Source organism: Elgaria multicarinata, chromosome 1 (genome assembly GCF_023053635.1).
Source record: "Elgaria multicarinata webbii isolate HBS135686 ecotype San Diego chromosome 1, rElgMul1.1.pri, whole genome shotgun sequence".
Lineage (NCBI taxonomy): Eukaryota > Metazoa > Chordata > Lepidosauria > Squamata > Anguidae > Elgaria > Elgaria multicarinata.
In genome coordinates this window covers 212,144,615-212,166,361 of record NC_086171.1, presented here as the reverse complement: position 1 = coordinate 212,166,361, position 21,747 = coordinate 212,144,615, and the positions used below count along the sequence as shown (strand labels likewise).

Below are 21,747 nucleotides of genomic sequence, written 5' to 3'. Positions count from 1 at the left end.
ACAGATCAGGTGCACTGTCGGATTAGAAAGGCAGAACTTACAGCCATTAAAATACGACTTGTGCATAAGAGTTGATTTGTAGAACAAAAAAGACGTTTATTAAGTGGCAGGGCCCGGATCAATCCAGGTCGCCGCCTGAACAGGGAACCCACCGTCGCCTCCCTGTCTGCTCACTTGCTTACTTTTCTTGGTGCACGTGCAGACCACCCACTCACCCTCCAGCTGGGTTAGTTTCCTTTGCACGCGCCCACCTCGCCCAGCACGCTGCCTGTACAGTGTTTCCACCTTCAGGAGCCACGTGTGACCTGCACGTCAGGCCAGGTTTTTTTTTTTTAGTGTGCAGTCGGACACAAAATGTGCAGTTGGGGGGAAAAATGTGCAGTTGGAAATTTGATAATGTGCAGTTGAAAAAATGGTGAAAAAAAGACATGTGTTATGTGTATGTGTTTATTAAGAACTTAACAATAGACCAAGTCAGGGATGAAATGTAACACAAATTATATAAGGATGCAGGTGAAAGAGCCCGTGATGGTGTGACTGATGTTGTTGGGTCCTGTGACAGTGTTGCCTGAATAGATGTGGGGGCAGAGTTGGCCCTTGGGTCTATTGCATGGTCTGGTCCCTCTGTCCTGTGTACTACTGCTGGTTAGCATCCGCTTCAGGTTGGGCGGTTGTCTGTAGGCCAGGACCGGTCTGCCTCCCAAGGCTTGTGAGAGAGAAGTGTCTGTGCTGGTGATGGGTTGAAGTTCACCGATGATCCGTTGCAGTGGTTTCACTTGGGGGCTGTAGGTGACCACCAGTGGTGTCCTTCTCTTGGCCTGTCGTCCTTCCTGGGTGTCCGCCGTGCCCTGTCAATCTGTCTTTAAGTTTAAGGTGCTGCTAGTGTGGGTGAGAATCTGTCCAGTCGTGAAAGAGATATAATGTGTTTGGCTTGGGGTGGGGGGGTGTTTGACAGGGCATTTGTGCAGTTGGGAAATTTGGTTTAAAAAACCCCTTGCGTCGGGCAAAGTATCGCAAGAGATCCTGGAACTTCCGGGACTTCTCGCAAAACTCCGCCCGACCTCATGGAGGCGCCATGCAGCTCCTGAAGGTGGAAGCACCATATGTGCAGCGTACTGGGGAGGCACACGCCCACACAAGGAAAAGTAAGCTGGCCGGCTGGCAGCCAAGTAAGGGGGGGGGGGTATCAGCTGGGTTGGGAGATGCACGAGCGGAGCGGGAGGGAGCCGCAGCGTGCGAGGGAGCGTGCAAGAAGCTGCTTCTTGGTCATGCAGGCGGCTGGCAGGACCAAGAAACGGGAGACCCTTTGGAGGGGGAGAGCGCTGCTCTTCCCATGCTCCACCGCCTGCTGTGCCCACTTCCTCTCACTTCATGGTAGGGCCGGCCCTGTTAAGTAGTCCACTAAGACCCCGGAAATTTTCAACTGGGGCGTTGTGGAGCGGGGGAGGATGGACTGAGAACTGCTGGTATATGCAATTTTAAAAAGGACTTTATGGAGAGAGTGGATGCATTCCACAGGGGAATGTAGACATCAGAGCCCGGAGTGGCTCAACCCACACTGACGCACCAACGCCTGCAAGCTCCAGCTGTCTGATCGGATCAGAAACAGCTGCCAGGCTGCATGTAGACAAGAGCCTGCGAACGGCCAGCATAAAGCCCTGAACGGCTGGCGAACCGTAAAAGGCAGCCTAGCAAAGGGAGGGAGATAAACACCTAAGTGGCTGCATTTTCTCAGGTGTGCGCTCCCTGTGCAAACACAGGTGTTACCTTTGCATCGCCCGTTTTCCCCATCTCTCTGCGATTTTGCCCCTCCACCCCCCGCCTCTTCCTTTCTTCTCCTACCTCTGCTCTCCCCATCGCGGTGAGCATTTGCATTACAAATTCCTTGGGGAAAGGGGTTGCCTTTTTGGCTTACGTTAGTCCACGAAGCGGAATGGATCTTGATGCGGAAACGTGAAATCAAGTGCTCCCAGCCACGCTGCAGGGCGGCTGCTTCCTAATCATGGCTGTAGCTGTGGACGCGAGATCTTTTATCGAGGGATTAGTTGCCCCTTACTGCCATAGCTACCATATTGCACAGGCTTCCCCGACTCCACACACATCACAATGGCAGGAGGACCCAGTTGTTTGGAGGAAGATCAGGTGGTGGTGGAGGAATAGGACATCCTAAGAATATAAGAAGTGCCTTGCTGGATCAGACCAAGGGTCCGTCTAGTCCAGCACTCTGTTCGCACAGTGGCCAACCAGCTGACGACCAGGAACATACAAGCAGGACATGGTGCGATAGCACCCTCCCACCCATGTTCCCCAGCAACTGGTGTACAGAGGCATACGGCCTTGGATACTGGAGAAAGTACATAGCCATTAGGGCTAGTAGCCACTGATAGCCTTCTCCTCCAGGAATTTATCCAACCCCCTTTTAAAGCCATCCAGATTGGTGCTCATCCTACATCTTGTGGTAGTGAGTTCCATAGTTTAACTCTGCATTGTGTGAAGAAGTCCTTCCTTTTATTTGTCCTCAATCTCCCACCAGCCAGATTCATGGGATGACTCCTTTGAGTTGTAGTATTCTGAGAAAGGGAGAAAAAAATGTCCACAAGACTGCAGCCTCCAGAGGAGGAAACAACCAGCAGCAGTGGCAAAATATGTCAATGCATGGAGCCATTTTAGTCCCTGCTTTTGCGCCCCCCCGCCAAAAAAAAATTTCAAGCTGAAAAATGGACTTCTGGCTCAGCTCCAGGATGAAAAGGGAATAATTTGGCAGAATTTGCCCAATGCAGGGGACATTGAACCTCTTTCACCCAGAGGGCCGAATTCAATTTTCAAGAAGCTTTCGGGAGGCGCATTCCAGCAGTGGGCGGGCCTGAAGGTAAAACGGAGGGAGGGGCAAAGGGGGTGGTGCCAAAATACTCAAAAATACCAGCATACTTTAACTTAAAGCTCTTACGACCAGTAATTAAGTCTTAGGAAAGACATTCCAGCCTTTTAGAATGGGAAAAACTGCACAAAAGATGAAAAACCACCAAACAGCTGGTGGTTAGGGAAAAGGGGGCGGGGCCATCTGGGAACCCCGAGTAGGCTGGGTTTGGCCTGCAGGTCTGAGGGTTTGCACCAGGATGGGAGCTCGTCCTGGTGTCTTGTTAAAGGCGCCCAAAAGCCTTCTCATGACACAGCGTAGAGGGAAACTCACTGGGTTTTCAAATGGTGGTCCTGGGAAAGTTGTAGTTACCCAATCACTGAGTGCGTCCCGAATAGGGTGGCCATTTGGAAAGGAGGACAGGGCTCCTGTATTTTTAACAGTTGCACAGAAAAGGGAAGTTCAGCAGGTGTCATTTGTATGCATGCAGCACTTGGTGAAATTGTCATACCGCTCTAACAGTCAGGAAGTTTTTCCTGATGTCCAGCTGGAATCTGGCTTCCTGTAACCTGAGCCCATTATTCCGTGTCTGGCACTTCTTGATCATCCCGGAGTGCAGAAGACAGAATAATGGGTTTAAGTTACAGGAAGCCAGATTCCGGCTGGACAGCAGGAAAAACTTCCTGACTGTTAGAGCAGTATGACAATGGAATCAATGACCTAGGGAGGTGGTGGGCTCTCCCACACTAGAGGAATTCAAGAGGCAGCTGGACAACCATCTGTCAGGGATGCTTTAGGGTGGATTCCTGCACTGAGCAGGGGGTTGGACTCGATGGCCTTGTAGGCCCCTTCCAACTCTACTATTCTACGATTCTACAAAATTCCCTCTTCACAACAACAGCTAAAGCTCTGGTCACTCAGTGAAAGCTGCAGGAGTATAAATAGAGTGACTAGATACAAAAGAGAGCAGGGCTCCTGCAGCTTTACCTGTTGTGATGAAGAGGGAATTTTACGAGGTGCTGCAGGCATACAAACGACACCTGCTGAAATCCCCGTTTCTATACAACTGTTAAAGATACAGGAGCCCTGTCCTCTTTTCCATATGGTCACCCTAGTCCTGAAAGGCCTTCTGCCCATCACAGCTCATGATGTTCGGCTGCAAGGTGTTGCCATTTGGGGTGCACTCGCAGCTCATGGAAGGCCAAACAGGCCGGCTTAGGGCCCAGCTTGAACCAAACGTCCTGCCCAGAACATCTCCCACAATCCTCTGCGACACGGCAGGAAAGGTGATGCGGAAGGGGCCACCCCTGCAAGCGGAAAGTTCCAAATACCCTGCGCTCAAAGGAGGCCCGCTCTTCCTTTACCTTTCAGTCCAAACGTTCCCGAGATGGACGGCTGCTCCCCAGTAAACTTCTTAGGAGTTTTCTGTTTCCTTCCTAACTCAAAAAGGAGAAAACAGAAATAAAGATTTGGTCAAACACCTGCATGCTAAGTTCCGAAGGGCAGCGCCCCTACCTACACAGAGCTACGTTGTTCCAGTTAAGCCCGTCGGCCAGCGGTTGCCCATTTCTGCCTAATTCATTCTGCAGCTTCTTGCCTTTAGGAAAATAAGCACAGGGCTGCAGTCTGATGCCAGGCCATAGAAAGGCCTGCTTAGCCTCTCGGATTTTGCCAAGCGCCTGCACTTTCATGCTTCTCTCCACAATCATGAGAGCTAGAAACTTGCTTCAACGGCACATCGCTCCTACCGACCTGCCTCTGCTACAGCGGGGCAATTCTGCCATCGTTACAAGCGTTAAGAGGCCCTTTCAGGCACCGATGGCTGCGGGGCGGAGTGTGTGTGGGGGAAGGAAGTGTGCTTTCCAGGCCTCCGAAAACTGCGCAAATTCCCGCAGCCACGCCATTAGCAAGTCCGGGGGAATCTGCGCACTTCCGGAGGCCCAGAAAATGCGCTTTCCCACATCTCTCCCCCATCCCCATTCGAGTAGAAGGGGAAAGCCCTTCACTCCCCCTCCCCCCACCAAGGCCTAAAACGCACCGATGGGTGCGGAGTGGGGGAGAAGCCTTAGGGCTTTTAAGACCCCCATTGGAGGGGCAGGGAGGACTACCACAATTTCCCCAAGCCTGGGGAAATTGTGCATTTCCCCCCAGGCCTAAGAGTGTCGTGTTTCTCAGAAAACTCCTGCTTTCGATGGGAGGCCAATGACGAGGCTTGCTAAGTAATCCACAAAGCTTTTATTAACAAATGTCTCTTCTACCTGAAGAGAGTCTAACCTCTTGGAAACGTCCCCCTAGGCAAAACTACACAAACTAAGTAAGACCATTGTCCGCTCAAGAATAAGAAGCCACTTCCCAAACGCCCGTAACTTCAGAGAGCCTGGTGTGGAGGCTGGTTCTGGTGTAATCGGACTGACTTTCTCACACCTTCCTTCCGCCCCGTGCGTTTGCGCTTCCAGTGGACCCTAGCATCAGCTAGCTTGTGGGGATGCTCACCTCCGGAAGAAAGCTCACTTCCCATTGAGTGTGTAGGATTTGGCCTTGAGGAGATAAGCTCTGGAGAGGGCTGACTCCCAGCTGGGGAATCACCTGTGAGAGCTTCCTCCCCCACTGGTACAGGCTGGCTGGTGTCTGGCACCACCTCTTCTAGTTCTGAATCTGATTCTGATTGATTACTTGAAACATCTTCTCCCAAAACAGGGGCAGTAGTAGGATTAGACATGACAGGGAGGACCAGTGCCCCCATTGTTCAATAGCTCTGGTTATTGGGCAGTATAGAAATGTAATAAATAAATAAATAATAATAAATAAAGGAACCATCGGGCAAAAATCTGCTGGGCGTGTTCTGTGGGGTCCGAGAGGGCTGAGTGTGGGGTGTCCAGTAAGCTCACCGGCCCCGGCGGATTTTCGACCCACCCCTAGGAATGAGCCCGGCCCCAACATGGTCATCTTTTCAGCGCCAGGTTAAGACTGTCCTCTACTCCCAGGCATTTAATGGCATATGATGGGGCATTTATGCCAGCCGCCTGAACAGGTTGAGTGTTCTATTGAAACAGATTTCAGTGGTTTAAATTTTTGCATATTTATAATGTTCCCCTGTATTTTATTATCTTATGAATTGTTGTAAACCGCCCAGAGAATGGTAGTATAGAAACGAAATAAATAATAAGAATAAGAAAAACAACAATAACATCAAAGGTCAAAAAGCCTCTCCTAAGGCTTTAGTTACTGGCAGTAAGAGCGTGAATCTAAATGATATTTGTATTTTAGGTGTTTGGGCTCCTCCCCTTTCGCCTGCAGCCACAGACACCACTGGAACGCAGCTCCTGAGAGCAGTTCCTGACTCGAATTCGGCCCTCGTAAACCACTTCCCAGTCTAAGAATCGGGTTTGAAACAGGGGCGGGAATTTAGGCCTCAGCTCTCCAAAGCCTGGGAAACACCGCTGTGGTCTTACTGTGCTTCATCCGCTCAGGGTCCTCCTCCTGCACCACGGCCTGGCGACCAGACTGCTGTTTGCCACCTCTGCCGCCCGACGGCTGGGCGGCTGCCGCCCCACTGCCTCTGCCGCCCGACGGCTGGAACTGTTTGCCGCCCGGGCTGACGGCCGCGCACTCCCCGTTCTCGGTGCGCTGCAGGGCGACGGCCTTCTCCACCTTTGCCTGTTTGGGATGGATGGTGGGGGAAGCTGAACCCTCGGCAGCTCTAGGGCAAAGCACAGAGGGCTGGTTTAAACCGGAGTCAAGGCACCGAGGCCTTCCTTACGTCTGGCCGCCTCCTTCCATCCCAAAGCCACGCGGGGTGGGGTGGGGGGCTGCCCCCCTCCTCTCTGACGCCAGGGCCACGGGCCGATACCTTTTCTTGCCCCCGCCCTTGCCGGCGGCTTTCTGCACTTTGTTTCCTAGCGGGGGGGCCACGGCCGGCAGCGGCCTGTCCAGGTGGTTCCAGAGCCGGTGTTTTTCCAGCTGCGTTTTGGACGTGAAAGCAGCTTCGCAGTACCGGCAGGGGAAGGTCCGCTTCTCCACCACGGCGGCCTGCAAGAGAGGAGGGTGAGGGAGAAAGGAGTGGGACCGAGGCGGAGAGGAATGGAAAACCCTCGGTCTCCCAGCCAAAAAACAGGGCTGCGGATACGCTGCACTACGAACTCTGGCAGGCGCTCTGCAGTCTTAGGCCCTTTCTACACCTTCGATTCCCCACCCCCCGGGATCGTCCCTGTGCGTCCAAATGACGCACAGGGGATCCCGGAAGCAGGCAGGGACGATCCCTCCATTTCCCTGGGATAACCGAGACTTTGGTTAACCCGGTTTTACTCGCAGCCCCAGGACGATCCCGAGAACCGTGGGCAGTGCGGGCGCCTGTCATGGCTTCTTCCTTCCTCCCCATGAGTAGCAGAGGTCAGCAGAGGGAAGGAGCCGGGCCGGGGGCGGGGAGTCCAGAGACATCGGGGGGTGGGGCGGAGTGGGGGTGGGCCTGTTTCTGCAGCTGAAACTCTCCCCACGGCCTGAGTTCGATCCCAGCGGAAGTTGGTTTCAGGCAGCCGGCTCGGGTCGACTCAGCCTTCCATCCTCCCGAGGTCGGTAAAATGAGTACCCAGTTAGCTGGGGGAAAGGTAATAATGGCCGGGGAAGGCAACGGCAAACCACCCTGCTATAAGGCCTGCCAAGAAAACGTCAGCGAAAGCTGGCGTCCCTCTAAGAGTCAGTAATGACTCAGTGCTTGCACGAGAGGTTCCTTTCCTTTTCCTTTCCCTTTTTTACTTACTTTTTCGCTGGAGCGCAATTGCACTCCAGCTCCTGTTTTTTTTTTAAAAAAAATGGTGGGTGAAACGTCCCTCTTTCCTTCGGGAATGTTGCACTTCCATTTGGATGCCCAGGGATGATCCTGGGAGCAGGTAACTCCGGGATCGTCCCCCCTCCCTCCCCGAAGGCCCTAACGTGTAGAAAGGGCGTTAATCAACCGCGAGAGCAATCTTATGCCTGTTCAGACAGAAAAAGAGTCCTACAATTCCCAGGAGTTGTAGGATTTTTTTTTTGTCTGAACAGACATAGGATTGCTCCCTGTTAACTTCACAAAAGACTTGCTCCTAGTGGAGATGAAAACCGGTTTGTTAATACGGATCAACATCACAGCCTGCATTTCTGGACTCTCTTTGGGTGTGATAGTCTTTGGGACTATCAGCACAGCTCGACCTTCTCATGTTCAGCAGAAAGTTCTGCAGGGAAGTGCCATGACACCGGCTCTGAACAACAGACCCGGCCACGGCTACTCCCTGCTCAAGCCAAGCGCCACCGCTTGATACGCCTGAGGCGAGGGATAAAAACCACCTTCCTCCAAACTATGTGGAGAAAGGGGTTAAATGGAGAAGGATTTCAATATATAAAATAAAACAATGCGAGTTATATGTGCTGAGGTGAATTATTGTCAGATCGGGTGTTGAATGTGTAAACGTCAGAGGATGAATGCCAAACAGACACGTGGGATTTTTGTGGTCGTTAAAAACAAAATAATAGAAATTTATTTTTAAAAGTTCACAAGCTTTGTTTCAAATAACAACATTTAAAAACCTTTTTGAAACCTTTCATCCAATCCTTTCACTCATTCACATACACGCTTTCCTTTCTCGCACACATTCACTCTTGAGCTTTCTTTATTATCTGTATTGATTAATGTACATCAACTATGTGCACACCACACTCCAAAGACACCACTCTCTACCCTGACCCTCAAATTTCCCAGAACTTAAGTACTCTAAACACAGAGAGCACTAAAGACTCTAAGACAGCCTTCCTCAACCTGGGGCGCTCCAGATGTGTTGGACTGCATCTCCCAGAATGCCCCAGCCAGCTGGCTGGGGCATTCTGGGAGTTGTAGTCCAACACTTCTGGAGCGCCCCAGGTTGAGGAAGGCTGCTCTAAGAGGACCTAAAAGTCTCCCTCAATCCCCCCAGTCCTTCCCTTATATATCCCCCTCACCCCTCCCAAGACATTCTAACTCCACCCACTCAGGCCAACAGTCTAAACTCACCTCAGACTTACAAACTGCAGACGTACATTTGGGAACTGACTTGTGGGGTGTAACGCCACAGGAAGTTCTACTCACATTCAGTTGAATGTGAATAGACTCTCTGTGCACTCACGGGTCCTGATAAAGCCGTCCCTGAGCTGTCTCCACAATCTCACAAGCTGGATGCCATCACCTGAACCAAGCGCTTCCTTCATCCTTTCGAATGGAACCTTTCAATCTTATGGGCTAGAAGCTTGACTGTTTTATTTTGTTTTAACACGGCAACCCAAGATTCTGAGGACGCTGCCTTCCACATTCAAAACCAATTTCTTCACCTTTGCCATTATGACCACACCATCACAGCGCACAGAGCACCCTGCAGATTTAAACGGACCAACAGTATACGTGCGGACCCCCTATTCTTCACCTGTAATCTTTAAAAATTCTCCTCCCAATTTTCTTCCTACTTTACTTCTTGCAAACGTGTGGCATATCGGTAAAAACAAATGTACATTCCCAGTAAAAGAAACAGGACACAGAAAAGAACAACTGAGAGCTTCTAATTCAGAACTTCCACATTTGCAGAAACCTGCCTGAGCAGGAAAGCCTTCTGAAGGGGGATAATCAGACTCGGCGGGGCTCCTTTGGCAGGGTGTGCCACAACTGAGGAGCCACAACTAAGAAGGCCCTGCTCCAGTCTCTTTCTCTCTCTTCTCTCTCTCTCTCTCTGGCGCTTTCTACACCATACCGTTGTAGAGGGAGGGAGGGGGAGATCTCGCAATATTCTGATCACGAGATCCTCCCCTTAGACCATATGCAGGCGCGACATCACGGGATAAAGGAGGGTGGTGCGCTCACCATTAAAAAATGTTTTTTTTAAAAAAAGGAGATGAGCCCATGAGTGCACCAATTAAAACGTACATATTTTTTTTTTTAAAAAAAAGCCCTGATCCCGCTTCCCCCCCCCATGTTGTGCAGACTTCTACTGTTACTTTCTACTGTTAGTTTTTCCCTACCCAGTGCCTGCTTACCCTACCCTGTACCTGTTTGCATTCTCTTCCCCTCCTTATTGTTTTACTATGATTTTATTAGATTGTAAGCCTATGCGGCAGGGTCTTGCTATTTACTGTTTTACTCTGTACAGCACCATGTACATTGATGGTGCTATATAAATAAATAATAATAATAATAATAATAATAATAATAATAATAATAATTCATCCTGGCCCGGTTCCTTCCCTCTACTGATCCCCGCTACTCGCAGGGAGGAGGGAAAAACCTGGGACGGGCGGCCACACCTTCCGCGGTCACAAGACTGCGGGAAGAATCGGGTTTTCCCAGGGATGATTTATCCCTGGGAAAACCCGTTCTGCTCCCTCCTTCCTCCTGGGAGTCCCTGCAGCAGGGCCTTTCCCAAGCATATCAGAGTGTGTGCATGTGTGTGTATGGAGGGAGAGGGTTTATAGGGAAGAAGTTATGCATTAAAGTATACTGGAAGTGGGTCAGATAGGGGTTTGCATGACCAAGGATTATGGATGTGTATGTAATCATGTATATAGATTAGGGATGGGGAGCCTGGGGGGGATGGGGGGAACCCCTAATTTTTCCTCTGGGGATTTTTGGAAAAATTGGAGGGCGGGGATGGGTTTTCCCCCTATTTCCCCCAGGCCTTCGCATCTCTAATACTGGCTCCTAAAAAGGCAGCCAAGCCTTTGACAGGGTTAAACAGAAACAAGGTTAGAGGGACATATATCTGGTACTGAAAGGGAGACAGTTGTAAAGATGGGTCATCAAAACGGAACACAGACCTCTGTCTTCCTTACCCCTTGACAGCGCTGGTAGTGGTATTTCAGGCCGTAGACGCTGGGGAATTCCAGCCAGCAGCCCGAATTCGGGCATTTCACCCTGGAATGGGCCTTGAACTCGTCTTTCCACTGGTTCATCAGTGGCAGCTGAGAGAAAGGAAACGTCCACGCAGAACAGAGTAAAAAGAGAAAGTGGGGGGGGGGGGAGAAAGGAAGGAAGGTTCACTTCACTGAAAAGGGATGAGAACACAACTCCTAAAAGGGTGTGATAACAGTTATTGGGTCTAGCTCGCAGGCTACTCGAGCAGCCATTCGCCAAATCTGGAACCCACGTGCACGGGGAGCGCATGCCGGGTGGGCATCGCAAAAGCCGATGACTGCGCAATCCCCCCCACCTCGCCATCTCTGCTCGTGGAAAGCACGTGGGGGGGTCAGACTCCCTAGTGGTAGTTTGCAGGCTCTGCTGTGTGGCAGCACTGCCCCTGCTGATGGCTACAGCATCATACTGTGGCTCCCAGCTGGGATCAGGATACACAAGGAGCTAAGAGGTCCCGTCTGGCTCTGTCAAGCAGCTGACTTCGGTTCAGTTCCTTGGTCAGGACTGCACTTTGAGACTGATAAACAAATAGTCAAGGAACACCTAATTTCTTTGAACGAGTTCAAATATCTCCCGGGCCCGATGAACTGCATCCTAAAGGAACTAGCGGAAGAACTCTCCGAACCACTGTCTCATTATCTTTGCGAAATCATGGAAGACGGGTGAGGTGCCGGACGACTGGAGGAGGGCTAACGTTGTCCCTATCTTCAAAAAGGGCAAAAAGGAGGAACCTGGGAACTACAGACCAGTCAGTCTGACATCCATCCCTGGGAAAATTTTGGAGCAAATTATAAAGAAGTCAGTCTGTAAGCACCTTGAAAACAATGCAGTGATTACTAGAAGCCAGCATGGATTTTTCAAGAACAAATCCTGCCAGGCTAATCTGATCTCATTTTTTGAATGGGTAACCTCCCTTGTGGACTGTGGGAATGCTGTGGACATAATATATCTTGACTTCAGCAACGCTTTTGACAAAGTGCCCCATGATATTCTGATCAACAAACTAGCTAAAAGTGGGCTAGATGGAACAACTATTAGGTGGATCCACAGTTGGCTACAGAATTGCACTCATAGAGTGCTTATCAACAGTACCTTCGAAAACTGGGGGGAGGTAACGAGTGGGGTACTGCAGGGCTCAGTCCTGGGCCCAGTGCTCTTCAATGTTATTATTAACAATTTGGACGAGGAGGTGCAGGGAACGTTTATCAAATTTGCAGATGACAGAAAATTGGGTGGGATAGCTAATACCCTGGAAGACAGAAGCAAATTTCAAAGTGATCTTGATAGGCTGGAGTGCTGGGCTGAAAACAACAGAATGAAATTTAATAGGGATAAAGGCCAAGTTCTACATCTAGGAAAAAGAAACCAAATACACAGTTACAAGATGGGGGATACTTGGCTCAGCAATACTACAAGCGAGAAGTATCTTGGAATTGTTGCAGAGCACAAGCTGAATATGAGCCAACTGTGTGATGGGGCTGCAAAAAAAGAAAATGCTATTTTTGTCTGCATTAATAGAAGTACAGCTTCCAAATTGCGCGAGGTACTGGCTCCCCTCTATTCGGCAAGGATTAGGCCTCATCTTGAGTATTGTGTCCATTTTGGGGCACCATACTTCAAGAAGGATGCAGACAAGCTGGAGCGTGTTCAGAGGAGGGCAACGAGGATGATCAGGGGTCTGGAAACAAAGCCCTATGAAGAGAGACTGAAAGAACTGGGCATGTTTAGTCTGGATAAGAGAAAGTTGAGGGGAGACATGATAGCACTCTTCAAATCCTTGAAAGGCTGTCACACAGAGGAGGGCCAGGATCTCTTCTTGATCATCCCAGAGTGCAGGACACGGAATAATGGGCTCAAGTTACAGGAAGCCAGATTCCGGCTGGACATCAGGAAAAACTTCCTGATGGTTAGAGCGGTACGACAATGGAACCAGTTACCTAGGGAGGTTGTGGTCTCTCCCATTCTAGAGGCATTCAACAGGCAGCTGGACAGCCATCTCTCAGGGTGGCTTTAAGGTGAATTGAGCAGGGGGTTGGACTCGATGGCCTTATAGGCCCCTTCCAACTCTACTATTCTATGATTCTATGATCTGTGCTGCCCATTTTGACTGCAAAGTCATGCCGTCCCCCGCCCAGTCTCTCCTGCCACCGTCAGTGCTGTTGCCACCATGAAATCCACACATCCCAGGGATTCTGCCAGGAAAAAAGGTGCAGGAAGAGCAGAATTGGGTTCCCACTGAACAGCTGGAATGGCTTGCTTTTCTCCCCCATTTCTCCCTTCCTTCCAGTTATCAGAAAAGATGAATTAGATTGAAAATCTTACAGGGATATCTTTCAGGGCCTGGCTGTCTGCCTTTGGTCTCCCTTTCCTCTTGCCTTCTGTTTTATCATTGGTTGCATTTCCTGCAAAGAGAAGGGTGGGGTGGGGGAGAGTGAATTGACAAGGTGGCTTAAATCAACACATCTGTCAAATTGACGTCTTGCTGGATGTCCATCGATTTAAAACCTTTCCCGTCCTACTATCAAGCAGTCTCAGCACTGGCTAGGTAGATCTGCGTTCCGTTCTTGTGAAACAAACGAACCAACAAATAAAGCCACAGCAAAGGGATGCCGTTGGATCGGCGCACATTCAAACAAGAGCTGAGAGCCGCCTTTCTGCCCCTCTTGCGCTCTTTGTCCGCACGTGTGAATGCTGCCAGTGCAGCAGAGGAAGCGGAAGAGGCTTAGAGGTTCGAAACGGAAGATAACGTTCTACCAAAAGTAAGGTTTGGCGTGGAAACAGTGGAGGCTGGTAGCTTCGTTTTCAGTGGGGCTATGAATCCGATCTGGGTTTCAGTCAGAACCAGTCAGAAGTCTAGACGAGCTGTCTGAGATGCCGAACCTATTTTGGGGACAGAGGTCAGCACCTTGGAGAGCTCCTTTAGAGCTCTACATAAGAACATCAGAAGTGTCCTGATGCTGGATCAGACCAAGGGTCCATCTAGTCCAGCACTCTGTTCACACAGTGGCCAACCAGCCATCGGCCAGGGATGAACAAGCAGGACATGGTGCAACAGCACCATCCCACCCATGTTCCCCAGCAACTGGTGCACACAGGCTTCTTGCCTCGAATACTGGAGATAGCACCCAACCATCAGGGCTAGTAGCCATTGATAGCCTTCGCCTCCAGGAATTTATCCAACCCCCTTTTGAAGCCGTTCAGCTGGTTCTGAATGAAACCCGGAGCAGATCCATTGCCCCACTGACATTGGAGCCACTAGCCCCCACTGACCAGATCATTCATTTATCATGCGCCCTTCTACATGCTCTATGGTGTTTACTTCCCTTGTTGTGTGAGTACCTATGGCCAGGCTGCAAAACCCGAATCTGGACCTCCTGGGGTCTCCCAGATGTCCATGCCCCCTGCCCTCGTAACCCCCTTTCCCCCCACCCAACCACTGGTGGTTTGGCATTTCCCTGGCTTTTGTATGCTTCCCCCACGCTCTGTTCAAAAAGGTTGAAATGCCTCTCCTAAGGTTTTAGTTACTGAGCTAAAACATGCTCCGCCTCTTTTGCTTTTGGCCCCGCCCACCACTGGAACGCAGCCCCCGAGAGCTTTTCCCAAATGGAATTTGGGCCTCAAGCAGAAAGGGGTTCTGCAGCCCTGGTCCACGGCTTTTCTCTCAACTCTGAAGTTCTCTCCCTCTGCCCCACCTGGAAAATGACCTGTCCGCTCTCTTACCCAGCCTTGACTGCTCATATGCTGGGTTGATCTTCATCTCCGCCTTGTGGCTGTCTTTGTCTGCGCTGGTCTTGCTGCATCCGGCCACCTTCTTTCCAACTCGGTAAGAATATGAATCTGCCATGGCTAAAAGCAAAGTGAAGAAGATCAAATAAACCGATTGCTTGACATGAGAGCCCAGACATGAGGCTGGGCGTTTCGCCTTCCGCATCAATAAGAGAGGGCTTTTGCCGTGATGCCACATCTCCCTAGAAGCATCTAACTGGGCACCTTTGGAAACAGGACATGAGAGAAGATGGACCTTTGGTCTGGTTCAAATAAGGCTCTTCTTATGTTATTCCAGAGGACCAGGGTGTCATCCTCTGGGTGTCTAGACAGAAAAAAGTCCTTGCCGGCTGGGAAATGCTGGGAGCTCTCTAAACAGGCATGGGAATGCACCTTTAGCCATTTTATGTTCCTACTTATTGAAATGCTTCAGGAACCCTACAGCACTGGTCAATATAATATGAAAGAGAAATAATAATAATAATAATAATAATAATAATAATAATAATAATAATTTATATTGTGCTCTATACCAGAGCGCAGTCCAATTAACCAAAGCATACAAAACACAATATAAATAAAAATCAATAAATACACATCATTTTATTTATTTATTACTGCATTTATATCCCGCCTTTTTCCCTCCAAGGAATTATTATTATTATTTATTTATTTCATTTCATTTCTATACCACCCATTAGCCGAAGCTCTCTGGGCGGTTCACAAAAATTAAAACCACGAAGAGCATAATAAAACAACCAACAATTTAAAAACACAAATACATAATAGAATATAAAAAGCACGGCCAGGATAAAACCACACAGCAAAAATTGATATAGGTTAAAATATGAAATTAAAACAGCAGAGTTTAAATTTAAGTTAAATTAGGTGTTAAAATACTGAGAAAATAAAAAGGTCTTCAGCTGGCGACGAAAGGAAAACAATGTTGGCGCCAAGCGAACCTCTCTGGGGAGCTCGTTCCACAGCTGGGGTGCCACAGCAGAGAAAGCCCTGCTCCTAGTAGCCACCTGCCTCACTTCCTTCGGCAGGGGCTCACGGAGACGGACCCCTGTGGATGATCTTAAGGTCCGGGCAGGCACATATGGGAGGAGGCGTTCCTTCAGATAACCTGGCCCCAAGCCGTTTAGGGCTTTGAATGTTAATACCAGGAACCCAAGGAGGTGTACATAATCCTCCTCCTCTCCATGTTATCCTCACAACAACAACCCTGTGAGGTAGGTCTGTGATTGGCCCAAAGAGACCCAGTGGGTTTCCATGGCCGAGTGGGGACTAGAATCCAGATCTTCCGACTCCCAGTCCAACACTTTAGCCACCGCACCACACTGGCTCACATTAGATAAACTACTAACCAGAAATTAAATTCATTCCTAACCAATCAATTAAAACAAGCAAGCAATTTAAAACCCAAAACAAACCGATCGTTACCCACTCCTTGCACCAACACCTACACACCTATGGCTCCAACTTGAACAAGTAGGCTTTCAGCCCTCGTCTTGTGACTACGTATCACACATTTATTCTTTTGCACACCGCCTGCGAATGCTGAGAGCAAACATTTCCGCAAAGTTTCATCGGTCCGTGGTGGATCCCACTGGACTGCTTTGCCCGCAGAAGGTCTTCAGTTTCAATCTCAGCGACCTCAAATTTAAAAAGGATCAGGCAGAAGGTGCTACCGAAGTCCTCCCTGTATTGGAGACCCCGAAGGTGTAGCTGCCTGTCAGAACAGATCAGCTTTCCCCAACCTGGAGCCCTGCAGCGATGGGCATGCCAGCTGGGGATAATGGGAGTTCTAGTGAGACACATCCAGGGCTCCAGGTGGATGAGGGCTGCAACAGATGGAGAAATAGTTCGACCTCCGATACGGCAGCTTCCTATGTTCTAGGTGTTTCCAAATCTCCGTGGATCAACGAACTGTTTGACTAAGGGCATGACTAGATCTAGGGAGGGCAGGGGGAGGATCTTGCGATATGGTGATCGCGAGATCCTCCCCCTCAGTCTACACGTGGCGCGCAACGTCTCGGGAGGAAGAGGATGTTGCATCCGCCATTTTGGTGTGTGTTTTTTATTGAAAATGAGTGCATGAGCGTTCCATCAAGAAGGTTAGTGTCTTTTTTTTAAAAAAAAAATCCCGCTTCCCCCCCCCCCCCGCAAAGGGCACAGAGTTACTGAAGAGCTCTGCACCCCATGCCTGGTTCCTGGCTCCTTGCGTTTACTCAGGAAGAAACCGGGACGGCTGCCTGCACGTCCCACGGTCTCGGGACGATCCCGAGGCAGCGAGAAAAGTCGGGATTAAAGCCGTCCCGGCTATCATCCCTCCCTGCCCCCAGGATCCCCTGGGCATCATGTGAACGCACAGGGAGGATCCCAGGGCGATCTCTGGGATATCGCCTGGTCTAGACATGCCCTAAGAGATGGGGTGGAAGCTGCCCCCATTCATTACAGACCCATCCTCACCCCAGGTGCAAATGCAAAAGAAGTTATTAAAAACTATTGCCTGGATTCTCTGAAAGAGCTGGGGCCTCCTCTTTGCTTCTTTTCTCATTTTCACTACAAGGTATCAGGGATTGAGAAGGAGGGGCATTTTAATGAGGAGATCTCTGCGATAACTTTCCAATTTTCCTTCTTAATGGCAGGCTGCTCTAAACGGAGGAATGTGAGTCTTATCTAAATCCTCAGCATTAATAAAATGATGGGCCTCAAAAAGAGAGTCCCACTGGAAATCCCCACCCTCCCCGGTCCCAACAAATAATTTTAAAAATCACAGCAGCTTTCAGCGAAGGAACCCTTAAATCGGAGTATATTAGTCTAAGATTCTCCACAGCCCTGGAAGGGCTAGAAGCTTTGCAGACTGAGGTTTCTGGAGGAGTGTAATGAAATGAAGTGAGGCGGGTGGCTGCCAGGAGGAGGGCCTTCTCTGCTATGGCACCCTGGCTGTGGAATGAGCTCCCTAAGGAGATTCGCTTTGCACCTACGCTATAGTCTTTTCGACGCCAAGTGAAGATAGGGTGGCCATATGGAAAGGAGGACAGGGCTCCTGTATCTTTAACAGTCGCATAGGAAAGGGAATTTTAGCAGGTGTTCATTTATATGCATGCAGCACCTGGTGAAATCCCCTCTTCATCACAACAGTTAAAACTGCAGAAGCCCTGCCCTCTTTTGTAACTGATCAAGAGGGCAGGGCTCCTGCAGCTTTAACTGTTGTGAGAAGAGGGAATTTCACTTAGGTGCTGCATGCATACCAATGTCACCTGCTAAAATTCCCCTTTCTATGCAACTGTTAAAGATACAGGAGCCCTAGCTCTCTTTTCGTGAAGAACTTTTTATTTTCCCAGTACTTTTTTTACCATCTCAGTCTTTCAACTTTGCTGTTTTAAAACTGTATTTAAACCTGCATTTTAAATTTCTGTATTGCTTCCCTGGTTTTTATTCTGGTTGTACTTTTATATTGTGTTTTTAGATTGTGGTTTAAGTTTTATACTTTAAATTGTACTTTGTGGTCTTAATTTGTGGTAGAAATGCAATAAATAAATAAATAAATAAATAAAATAATAAATAATAATAAAATAAAATAAATAAATAAAAATAAAATAAATAAAAATAAATAAAACAAAATTATAAAATAAAATAATAATATATTTATTTGTTACCCGCCTCTACCCCTCTGGATCGAGGCGGGGTACAACACAAATAAAAACAACTTTTAAAACCAGTGCATCATTAAAAGCAGCACACCATTAAAAAAGGCATTTAAAGCCATTAAAAAAGGATCTCAAGTGTTGTCCTTTGAACAGAGCAATTTACAAGTCCTCATGCTGCACAAACTTTGGGGTTCTGCCTGGAGGGCACAGCTGAGCCCGGCATGGTGGCTGCTTACGTCATCCGAACCTGCTTGAATAGTTTATCTATTATATTTATTTTATTTCATTACATTTTTATATTGCCCATCAGCTGAAACTCTCTGGCCAGTGCACAATTAAAAAGATAAAACAAGTATAGATAAATTTAAAAATGTTAAAAGTTAAAAAAAAGCAATATAAAAAACAGCAAAGTTAAAAACCAGGGAAAGCCTGTGTAAAAAGGTATGTTTTCAGGAGGCGTTTAAAAGATGTTAAGTTTTCCCCCTCCCGAACCGCATGGGGGAGGTTTTTTCCAGAGGGTGGGTGCCGCTACAGAGAAGGCCCCGCCGAGGTTCTTCATGGTGGCATTCTGTGCATTTCGAAATGGCCAGTAGGTCCTCCTCTGATGATCGTAGCTGTCGTCTGGGTGTATATAAGGGAAGGCGGATCTACTGGGAGATTTCTGGATAATATCCAGTAGATCAGGAAGAATTATTGACTGACAAATGTTTAGGAGCTGTAGCTCAGCTGAAGAGCACAGTGCTTTGCATGAAGAGGGTCCCACGTTTGATCCCCAATTTCTCCAGGTAGGTCTTGAAAAACTTCTGCTTGGAACCCTGGAGAGCGATGGCTGCCAGTCAGTGCTGACAATACTGGGCTAGGTGGATCAAGGGTATAAGGCAGCTTCCTGTGTTCCCATGTTCAATAACTGTAGCGATCAAATGACTCCTCTTCCCACCCTAAATTAAGACTACAGACACGAAATAAGCGTAGGGTAAACAGGTATGCATTTTTGTGAGCTCTGTTCAGTTTTGGTACTCAAAACAAATTCCTGGACTCAGAATCCTTTAATTTGAAGTCTACATCTTTTGCATCAGATGCTGATTGGTGGACTTCTGGATTCTAATAAAAAACTAAGAAGGAAAGGAACTGTACTTCACACTGCACATAGTTAAACTGTGGAATTTGCTGCCACAAGATGGGGTGACAGCCACCCACGTAGAGGGCTCGAAAAGAGAAGTATATACCTTGCACACACCGCTTTGGTTTTCTGGTCTTTTTCTCCAACAGACATTCAATGTTCTGCAGTCACCGAACATGCTCTATCCTCACTGGATTGAGTGTGGGTTTTTTTTGGGGGGGGAGTCCCACCCCCCAACTGTTCGGGCTACAATTCTGTTGTCACTCACCAGCTGAGTTTGCAATTAGAGGGAGTGGCCAAGAGTCACTAAGAACCAAGTCTGGCCCTAATTGCATAGCTTCACCCCTTCATTGGCATAAAGGGATTCTGTTTCTTGGTTATGCCAGAGTGTAACGGAGCCCTAGGAACTGGCATATCTATGGCCTAATCTACACCAAGCAGGATATTGCATTATGAAAGCGGTATATAAAAGCCAGGATCTACACTACTGCTTTATAGTGGTACTGAAGTGCACGGACAACTGTTGGGGCCCAGGACACTTCTACACCAAGCAGGATATAACACTATGAAAGCGGTGTATGGCATGTGTCAATGGGCCCCAACAGTTGTCAGTGCACTTCAGGACCACTATAAAACAGTAGTGTAGATCTTGCAGTGCACTTCAATACCGCTATAAAGCAGTAGTGTGGCTCCTGCCTTTTATATACCGCTTTCATAGTACAATATCCTGCTTGGTGTAGATTAGGCCCATAATTATTAAGAGACGGTACAAAACCTGCTGATAAATCACCATTTGTGACCATCCCACATGCACAGATATTGCTGCATGATGATTCTACCTTTATCCTTTTTTGGGAAATCTGTAGGCTGCTTTTGATAAAAAGCTCTCCAAGCGGCGTACAGACAAACCCAAACTCTAAAATACGAAGTGACATCAATAAAAAGGTCAACCTAATTGTATAAAACCATAAGAACAATAGTTGAACAGACCAGGTGTCATATTAATGACAACAACACAGCAAAACCCAAAGAAACTAACAATTCCACGGGCAAAGGACATTAGTCTAAATTTGATTAAACCAAAGACAGCACTAATTTGTGAAAATCTATGAGGTTTGGATCGAAAAGGAACTCCAGATGGAGGATGTTACGTAGTCTAGTAGACAATTTGGTGTTTGCCAGATGTTTTGGACTATAACTCCCATAATCCCTGACCCTTGATCATGCTGGCTGGAGTTTATGGGATTTGTAGTCCAATACATCTGGAGGCCATCAGGTTGAATACCTCTATACCAGCCTTCTCCAACCTAGCGCCTGCCAGTTGTGTTGGACTACAAATCCCATTTGGCTGGGGATGATGGGAGGTGGAGTCCAATGCATCTGGCGGGGGCCAGGTTGGGGAAGGCTGCCTAGTACTGAGGAGGCCCCTTTCCACATACTTACCAGCAGCATCTCAGATAATGGTGACACATGGAGTCCCCCCCCTCTGCAGATCTTAAAGAGGAAGCTTGAGGAATTCAATTTCTGCGAATTCTGATACAAACCAACCTATTTTGCACCTCCCAAGCAAATGTACAGATGGGAACCCTATCCATTGGATTTTGCACTTCTCTGAATGTAACAGCACAATTCTTGGCTCATAAACCGGATCCATATGTGTTTGGAAATGCTTATTTTGAGATAAAATTCATGTAGAAATGTGTATTTTGCAAGGAAGTGCATTCATCTCAGTACATTTCTTTGGAGATTTAAAGAAAGGAAAATCTGCAAATTAATGTGGAAACAGGACGGAGTGGATCTATGACCATGCCCTCATGCCGAAATTGCGCACTCCCCACCCGCGTGAACGGCGGCTGCCATTGACACAAAGGAGAGGATTGCGCAATTTCCAGAGCTGCCGTAAATCGTACACACACACACACCCCGCTGTGTTAATGCTAAAGGCCCCATTTATGCAAGGATAAAGGTGGGGTGGCGAGCAGCTGCCAAGCCTCAGGCGGCCAGTGAGCAGGGGCAGGTGGGGATGGGGCAAATGCCCGCCAAAGCATGCACGGGTGAATTTGCCCACCCATACCCCAAGGAGAGTCTGAAATTGCATGCGGCCGAATAGCACCATATCAACACACCTGTTCTAGCAATGCTATCTCCACCAGGAATAGGACTTCTACAAAGTCGGTCATCATTGCCATTGCAGACCAAGCCGCCCCTCTCCCAAATACTTTGGATTACAAGAGGGAACAATATATGACTTAGTTCACACAATCACCACAGCCCATCGTCAACGGTGGAAACTGGCAATCCAATCCCCCATGGCTTCTTGCTATGTACGATTCTGGCCAGCGTAGGTTGCTGGGGTGGTTGACAAGCCACCCACAACCCATGGGCTGTGTTAGGCTTGAGGCTGGCTTGTCAACCACCCCAACAACCCACCCGTGCTGGGTTCGCA

The 21,747-nt window shown here is 48.6% G+C and overlaps 1 protein-coding gene across 1 annotated transcript in view; it reads right to left on the bottom strand.

Annotated features, from left to right (window-relative positions):
• The window catches only part of ZNF512B (zinc finger protein 512B), a 60,976-nt gene that overhangs the window by 24,688 nt on the left and 14,541 nt on the right, over positions 1-21,747 (bottom strand). Inside the window, exons 2-7 of the mRNA XM_063147324.1 lie at positions 14,478-14,603; positions 13,080-13,159; positions 10,679-10,807; positions 6,708-6,886; positions 6,310-6,557; positions 4,222-4,293 (exon numbers count right to left, since the gene is read on the bottom strand). Coding sequence (XP_063003394.1) covers positions 4,222-4,293; positions 6,310-6,557; positions 6,708-6,886; positions 10,679-10,807; positions 13,080-13,159; positions 14,478-14,601 — 832 coding nt within the window. The 5' untranslated portion in view covers positions 14,602-14,603. The remainder of the gene's footprint in view (positions 1-4,221; positions 4,294-6,309; positions 6,558-6,707; positions 6,887-10,678; positions 10,808-13,079; positions 13,160-14,477; positions 14,604-21,747) is intronic.